At 38.8% G+C, this 8,191-nt stretch overlaps 1 protein-coding gene across 1 annotated transcript in view; it reads left to right on the plus strand.

Annotated features, from left to right (window-relative positions):
• The first annotated feature begins 274 nt into the window (after window positions 1-274).
• ints8 (integrator complex subunit 8) overlaps window positions 275-8,191 on the plus strand; it is an 18,165-nt gene continuing 10,248 nt past the window's right edge. The window contains exons 1-11 of the mRNA XM_008292909.1: window positions 275-401; window positions 1,526-1,664; window positions 1,779-1,953; window positions 3,057-3,197; window positions 4,391-4,462; window positions 4,595-4,646; window positions 4,763-4,942; window positions 5,033-5,140; window positions 5,252-5,404; window positions 6,484-6,584; window positions 7,299-7,448. Coding sequence (XP_008291131.1) covers window positions 1,532-1,664; window positions 1,779-1,953; window positions 3,057-3,197; window positions 4,391-4,462; window positions 4,595-4,646; window positions 4,763-4,942; window positions 5,033-5,140; window positions 5,252-5,404; window positions 6,484-6,584; window positions 7,299-7,448 — 1,265 coding nt within the window. The 5' untranslated portion in view covers window positions 275-401; window positions 1,526-1,531. The remainder of the gene's footprint in view (window positions 402-1,525; window positions 1,665-1,778; window positions 1,954-3,056; window positions 3,198-4,390; window positions 4,463-4,594; window positions 4,647-4,762; window positions 4,943-5,032; window positions 5,141-5,251; window positions 5,405-6,483; window positions 6,585-7,298; window positions 7,449-8,191) is intronic.

Consider the following 8,191-nt stretch of genomic DNA (forward strand, 5'->3'; position numbering starts at 1 on the left):
TGAACCACTTACTTAAAAACAGCGTACAACCACCACGAAATTAGCTCAACGAACTGTATTAGTTCTCATTTTTAGCTTCACTGCTACCTTAAAGTCACTGCTAGCTTGACGGATACCAAATGTGCGTGAATTAAAAATCTGAGGTAGCAGTGAAGGAAGTTTATCAGTCAGCTGGTTGTAATTACGACATGAGCTTGAACGCAGCATAAACCTGCGCAGACATGGCGCTTTGTGTGTCTCCTTGGCGACGGAGCGGAACCGGAATGACGGAGGAGCGATGGCGAAGCGCAGAATGAATTATGTGAGAATCAGTCGGTGTCGCTGCTCCAGCCGCTGACTCTGAGCTTTTAGAACGTTTTAAAACCGTTTTATCGCCTTCTTGTTCGATTGGGCTCGTTCAGGTAAGACAGACCGTTCCTCCGTGCGCAGGTGAGGACGGAAACTGCAGCGAGTTAGCTTAAATGTTAGCCGGAACACCGCTGACTCCAAACACAACAGAGAGCGGGTGGACGAGGTGCGCTCGATTTAAATATAGCGGCAGCCCGAACTACCGCGTCCCTTATACTCCAGCTGTTAAAGTGAGAGTCTCCGCCCAGCTGGGAGACAGATAAGGAAGATTAAAGCGCCCCCTATCAAGACAGAAAACTGGACAGTTATCGATGTTTAGCTAACTAGCTTTTCTGACACTTTAACCTTTTAAGAAGTGGGCGTGAAAAGTAATTGCTTAGTCAAGGCAATTTTGTTAAGAAACTTTTAGAAAATATGTTAAATGTGACTGTGTTTACAGCATGTAAAAGTGCTAAATATAAAATATTTATTGTCATGAGAAGATTCTTAAAACATACAATAGCATCACCTAAATGTAAATATCCTCCAGTGCTAGAAATGCTCATGCATTCAACATTTTACAAAAACCTACACAAATATTAATCGCAAAAGTTTCTAAAGTAAAGGTACAACAATTAGTTGACACATAAACACGTGAATAAACTATGGGCCTCTGTGCACATAACATTAATATTTTTCATGTCTTTGCAGTCAATTCTTTCAAATCTCTGTATTTTTAAAAATTATTTTGCATGTCTTTATAGTCGTTTGATTTATGAATAATAAACAGCAACTTTAAAGCTGTAGGAGGCTGTGGTCCTGGGTGGTCCTCTGTCTGTCTGTCTGTCTGTCTGGTTGGCATGCTCAGTCATTCCTGCATAATTTGACATGCTGGCTTCTGTCAGGCTTGTATCACTGTATTATTGTTGCTGGTGCATTAATGCTTAATTAATATATTTTGGTTCAAAGCCCAAGCTAAAATAATCCCATTATTACAACACTACAGCAGTATTTTCTGACAGTCCAGATTTCAGTCACCCGCTTTACAGGCACAGTAATGCTCCCATATTGTTTTGATTTACTTAAAAAGTTTATACCAATATTTTAATGGAGTTATAATCTATCTTATTTCTTAACACCATTGGTCACAGTGATGTGTTTGAAAAATAAAACCTATTTCTGTGTGTCTGTCTGCTAGGGGAGGATGAGTGCTGAAGCAGCCGACCGGGTGGCTGCTGTGACCAGCAGTCGGCCAGGCACGCCTCTGCAGACGTCCTGGTTTGAGTTCCTCCTGGATGGCAGCCTGCTGGAGAAACACCTGCAGAAATCACACCCAGGTCTGCTAAGTGACGGTTATATACAAGGACCTTCAGAGGATAGACAGTGGTTTGTTAGTTACAGTGACGAAATGGATAAAATTGACCATATGTGGTGTGTATGTGCTTCTTCAGATCCTGCACCGGTGCAGCTGATCATCCAGTTCCTGGAGCAGGCGTCCAAGCCGTCTGTGAACGAGCAGAATCAGGTTCAGCCTCCAGCAGACAACCGCAGGAACCGAACCTTGAAGCTGCTGGCGCTGAAAGTCGCTGCACACATGAAGTGGGATCTGGATTCACTGGAGAAAGGGTGAGTGGTGTTTCTGAGGCTCTCTGAGGTTGAAATACAGTTGAACTCTGTGGTAATTAGGCATTAACAGAATGGACATAACTTGTCAAGCAAATAAATAGACCAATTGAACCTTTATTTAAAACTCTCAGTACGTTAAAGTTTAGAAACCTTGTTTACAATGTAGCCGAGTAAGAAAACAAAAGATGTAGATACACAAATATGAAACTAGTAAAGTGAGTAAAATATGAAAAACATTAATTGGGGAATGTAAGTTTTAAATACAAATGAAAACCATGCTGAAGCAGCTACAAGTAAAATAAAATGAATTTAAAAACCTGAATTAACCAAAGAATAAAGATGAGTGTAGCTTTAAGTTATTCTGCAGATGTACAGGGAGATTTTCAAAGCACTTGCAGCACGATCCAGTTATCTGAGCGTGTATGGTAAACATCCATAATTAAAGACAGTAATGATGTGATGTAAGTGGGTAAAAACTAGTAAGAGCCTCATGAATAAATAAAAGCTGCATCTACCAGGCCTTACAGAGAGGGAAGTCCATCTAACAGTCGTGTACAGCTCACAATGATGAGTATTCTAACTTTTACCAGTAATGAATCTTAATGCACAGTGATAAATGTTGTACAAGAGTTGGTACTGCTGCGTCATGCATGTACAAAATGTCACCATAACTGACCTTTACTGATGGAAAAGCTGCCTCAATAAGTGTTTTTTCTGCTATGCAACAAGAAGACATGAAGTTGTAGTCCCCACTGTGGACACCTGATGCTTCAAAGTCAGATTCAAGATTCAGATTTCCCAGATTGTCAAAAGCAATGTTTTTGACTCTGGTGAAAGTATTTTTATGTAGCACTGTCGTTTCTGTGTTCTCTCACATGCAGTATCTCTAATTTAGAGGTCAGTGCCTGGTGTCCGTCACATCTACAGGTTATGGTTTCCTTTTAAGCTGTTCTTTATTTACACAAATCTAATTTCCCTTTAAATCCGGTACGGTGACTACTTTGTGACTTTACCAGAAATCTAAACTTAAAATGTCTTCATCCTCCACTCTAACAAACTCCGTCTCCATCGTGTAATCATCTGACCTGCGTCTCCGTTTCCAGATTGACCATCCCGGTGTTGAACATGCTGCTGAACGAGCTGCTGTGTGTCAGCAAAGTGCCTCCAGGTGTGAAACATGTGGATCTGGATCTGTCCACTCTGCCTCCCACCACCGCCATGGCAGTGATCATCTACAACCGCTGGTGAGAGAGAAAAGACCCACTGAGGACAGATAAAACTAAACAAACAGTAAACTAGTGGCTTGACTAGGAGTGTTTATTATAATCATGTGTTTGTCACAAACTATGATTCTGGGATAAAGAAATCTAATATTCTCTGAATATTATGTGTTCTAGCTAACCAATATGGGTGTTTGATGACCCTTCCCATCGAACATTTCACTCATCAGTCTGCTGGCATCTTGAAAAAAACATTCAATATCTATTTGCATATGAAAATGTGATTGTTGGCACACTTTACAAAACACTTTACAACACTTTACAAAAGCAAAAAAACCCAAAACAAAAACAAGATCCAGGAAGTTTTGCTTAAGATGACTTCGTGCTACACAGAAGACAAAAGCAGTTTGTCTTCAGGTGAAACTATATTATTATTTTATTCATTGAACACAGGAAAACAAACAAACATGTCTTGTCTCTAGAAACTAATTTAATTTATTTTTAATATGTGACGCTGGATTCATACGCTCTGGAGCATGGACGTGTTTTTTGTTTTCTTGTTTTTGAAAATATTAATTCTAGGGTTTAAAAAAAAAGTGTTTTCTTGTTTTTAATTTTGTAAAAAAAAACTTCTTGAGTAGATTTGTATCTTTATTTTTATTTATTTTTAGGTGCATTTTTTTGTGGTTGTCTGCAGTAAATAATACGTTTTTTTTTTGCTTTTTAGATGTATTTCTGCTCTGCTAACAGTAAAATGTCTGTATACAAATACAAAGTGAATGCTTGTTTTAAATGCAAGCACATTCAATAATAAAATAGACATTGGAATTGGGCAGCTACGACACAAAATATTATTAATTTAAGTTCTTTTTTCCTATGGTTGTCTGCACTGTATAATATTAATATTTATGTATGATATTGTTTTTTGTACCTCGACCTTCCTCACCAATTAAGACCTGTTGGATCGAGCCGTGCAGTGCTTCACTCCTTTATTCTAAACTTCTAAAAACCATTCAGATCATCAAAATATTAGATTACAATCATTATTTCATAAATAATCCACATATTCATTGTACAGATTGTAGAAGAGGAGGACGTGCAACAACTGTTTGATATTTAACCCCCATGAAAATACGTTTCTTAATTAACATTGTTGCACAGAATTAACTTCATATTTGTCCAATTTGTGTTTATTTGTTGTATTTGTGTTTTTAAAGGGCCATCAGAACCATCGTGCTGAGCAGCTTTCCAGAGAAACAAACCAAACCAGGACCTCACCAGATGAACATGTATGTTACTTCTTTTACCGCTCCCAGACTTGGAGCGAGAGATTTATTGTAGAATAAATGTCCACATAGATTTTATTTTGACTTCTTGTCCAAAATAACATGAATGAATTCTTCTTTTGTGCCCTAATCCAGGTTAAGTATTGTGCAGCAGGAGAAAGAAATGACTGACAACATCCTGACTGTGGTGAGTGACCATGTGTTTCATACACAATATACATACCGATAAAAATGAAAACATTTCTTGTTAAAGAAATCTGACGGGTCGCTTCATGGATATTGGCTCTAAAATTATTCCCTCAGCTGAAAGAGCAGGCGACCGACTCCATCAGCGTCCTGGAAGGAGCTCTGCAGCTGAAGAAAGACTTCTACGTTCACACTCTGAGGACTCTGGACCTGCTGGCTGCCGACGCTGCCGCCAACGGGGAAACCGAGTCCTCGACCGCCGGGCTTCGCATCAGCGCCGATGAGCTGCACTGTCAGGTCGGTGGAGCTCACAGCGTTGTCTCACATCATTCTGGATGAAGCAGATTCGAGTGTGTTTTTATCCTAAACTTGCAATTTGTGTTTCAGGTGCATTATGACCTGGGAGGTATCTTCTTCCAGCAAGGCTGCACGGACCAGCCGACCTACGAGAAAGCCAGAGATCACTTCAGACAGACGAAGGAGCTGTTAAAGAAGGTAATCACAGTCGATTTAAGCCACAAAACTGAACTTTCTCACTATAACTACTCAGTCTGAGTTGCAGTTCTGACCTTCTGTGACAACCGGTCGTTGGCCTTCATCTTTCAGCTGGACTCGACGGTCCACGTTCACCTGGATGAGAAGCGTCTGGCCGGTTACTGGAACGCCTGCAGAGCTCTGACCGGAGACTGCGACCCCTGTGACCCCCAGACGACTCCCTACGACCAGATCAACAGCCTGATCCGAGCTCACAACTACCAGGTCACAGTTAATACAGCAGACACGATGAAGCCTGAAGGGTCACTGCATCTCAACAGTTTCTGCTCAACCATCTTTGACTTGCCTGGAATTTTTATAGCATAAAATAAGGATATTTATGAGGATATTTCTTTACTTTGAGCTTGATATATGAAATACTTTCCAAGATAATGTTGAAAAAAATTGCCCAACGGCCCACTTTCACCGGGTTTTCTCACACGTTGACATTTGAGTCTGTTTGAACGACAATATCTCAGAAACTGCTGAAGATAAATATCTAAAAATGTGACTGTTATTTCTTATGGACAAGAAGATCAAATAGTCTCTGATTATGGATGAGTTGAAATATGGAAAAAATAATAATTTGGCTGTCATGAAAAGTCGCGTCTCTTCCGTCCAGAAGGAAACTATTTTGCCAGATATTTCTCAGAAAAAAGCAAAATGACGTAACATAAGAAATGCAGTGCCTAAAGGGTAGAAAAGCAAGAAGACATAAGAGATGCAACACTTACATTAATAAAGCAGAAGTCAACTAGTGGTATTTTCTGAACACAGAATGCTTTTTTTAATATGAAATACTTGATGAAATGAATCGTTTAACTTTCATAACTGATTGAGCTGTATGACAAGTTGTACCAAAAAAACTAAAATGTTTGTTTCAAGATGCTTCTCCAAATATAACTAAGACCTTTTTCTGTTTTCTTTATCGTTGGCATTTTTTAAATTCCACTGTATAGGCATAAATCACTTCACTCAAGTGTTTTGACAAGCGACTAAGCAAACAAATTTCAAAAAGTATATATATATATCAATTTTAAATTTAAAAAACCTATAGTTGGTGATAAAGTTTAAGCAAATCAGAGATGATTGAGCAGAACGTCTGTGTTTTAGCTGAACAATCTAAGTTTCTCATGTCCTTTTTCAATATACATTTTAATATTGAATCGTTTAGATTTGACGATTTGAGATGGAATAACCTAAAAGGTTTTGTTTCTTTTCTGACTTTTGTGAGTCGTACAGCAGTAAAGTTGCGATCAGAGACGTAGAACTTGTTGACAAACTCCACTTTGACTCCACTACAGGCCGTCATCGAAGCCTTCATCAAAGACAACGTGTCCCGCAGTTTACCAAACCACTTCAGACGCTCGGTCCTCAGGGAGTTCTTGTACAAAGTCCAGCAAGGGTGAGTCCACGGCAAAGTCAAAACCTCTATATAGACTTCTAAAGCTTTTTTAAAATTTGTTTATGAAGTCATGCATGGGTTGACTCCTGGGTGTACTTCTGAACTTCTTTGCCTCTACTCTAACTTGAGGATGGGAAATCAGGGCTCTCTGCTGAGGCTCCAAAGATTCATATAAAGTTCCTCCTGCATTTGCATTTTTAAGAAAAATCTCAAGACATATATGTTTTCGATGGGTTTTTGTAACTCTGAAGGGTCTTTATTTTTAGTATTCTATATTTATTTTATCTTAAAATGTACACGTTGCTGTCCTGCTTCGTCTTGTTTTAGTATTTATACTGTTTTATTTTCTTTTGCAGAATTATTTTAGGATTTTTTTTTCCCCTATCGTACTTTTGCACATATTGTTTTTGCTGCCTGACTGAGAACGTGTACAGCGCTTTAATCGACTCAGTTTGTTCTAAACGTGATTTGAAAAATGTGTAATATTTTGCGAGCCTTTGTTTGGTTTTCACTATTACCAGTTGTGTAGCTTCTGTCTCCAAACACAAACTTGTGTTAAAGCTCTTTGTATCATTCTGCAACCATAAATCGCTCCTTTTTGACACACAAGCAGAGCCATATTTATGTAGCTGCAGACTTTTTGAGTATTAAAGGATTATTTTTGCCCTTGACGGCATTTGTATTGTTTACTATTTGTGATGTGTGTCTGTGCAGGGAATCGGGTCTGGATGAAGTTTGCCACAAGCTGTGCGTCTGCAACGCCGTCCGAGACGCTGTGGAAGGAGAAATCCTCAGCGTGCGTTTCCAGCAGCTGCTCCTCAAACCCAGTAAACGAATGGTGGACTTCATATTGGAGGTAATCGGGCTCAAATTATCTGAAATATTTTAACTATAGAGTCTGTAAGATCCTGTTTACCCTCTTGTGGCGATGAAGGACGATGCTGCGGGTGTGAGAATGAACTGCTAGTTTTGATTGAATAGATTTTACTAAATCAAGGATGAATTTTATTGGTGAAAGTAGTAAAGGTTGAACAGTAGTAGCTGTAAAAATACTCCACTACAAGGAACAGTCTTGTCTTTAAAATCTTATTTTAATTAAAGTATGAGTATTACTTACAAAAAATGCTAAAAATATAGAAAGTAAAAGTGTTTCTTCTGCAGTAAAATGGTTCGATATGATGTTTCTGGATTCATATTACTGCTGCATTAAGGTGTATGTCGCATTTTGCTGCTGTAGATGTTTAAAGTTGAGCTTATTTTAACTGCTTTATATACTGTTGGGTAGTTTAATCTACAGCAATGCATCACTTTCTGTAAGATGTTTGTAGCATCACATCGCCAAAACTTTTTATGAGCTCAGAAAAACATCCCAGTTTTCAGCTTTGTGACATTTTCCAGCGAATCCAAGAGAGCTTTTTAAAAAAAAAAGGTTAGATATCTTAAGAAGTAGAAGAATGTTCTACACCAGGGGTGTTGAACTGCGGTCCTCGAGGGCCGCAATCCTGCATGTTTTAGATGTTTCCTTCTTCCAACACACCTGATTCAAATGATCAGCTCATCATCAAGCTCTGCAGAAGTCTGATAACGATCCTGATCATTTGAATCAG

The sequence above is a fragment of the Stegastes partitus genome, unplaced genomic scaffold (assembly GCF_000690725.1).
Source record: "Stegastes partitus isolate 25-593 unplaced genomic scaffold, Stegastes_partitus-1.0.2 Scaffold841, whole genome shotgun sequence".
Lineage (NCBI taxonomy): Eukaryota > Metazoa > Chordata > Actinopteri > Pomacentridae > Stegastes > Stegastes partitus.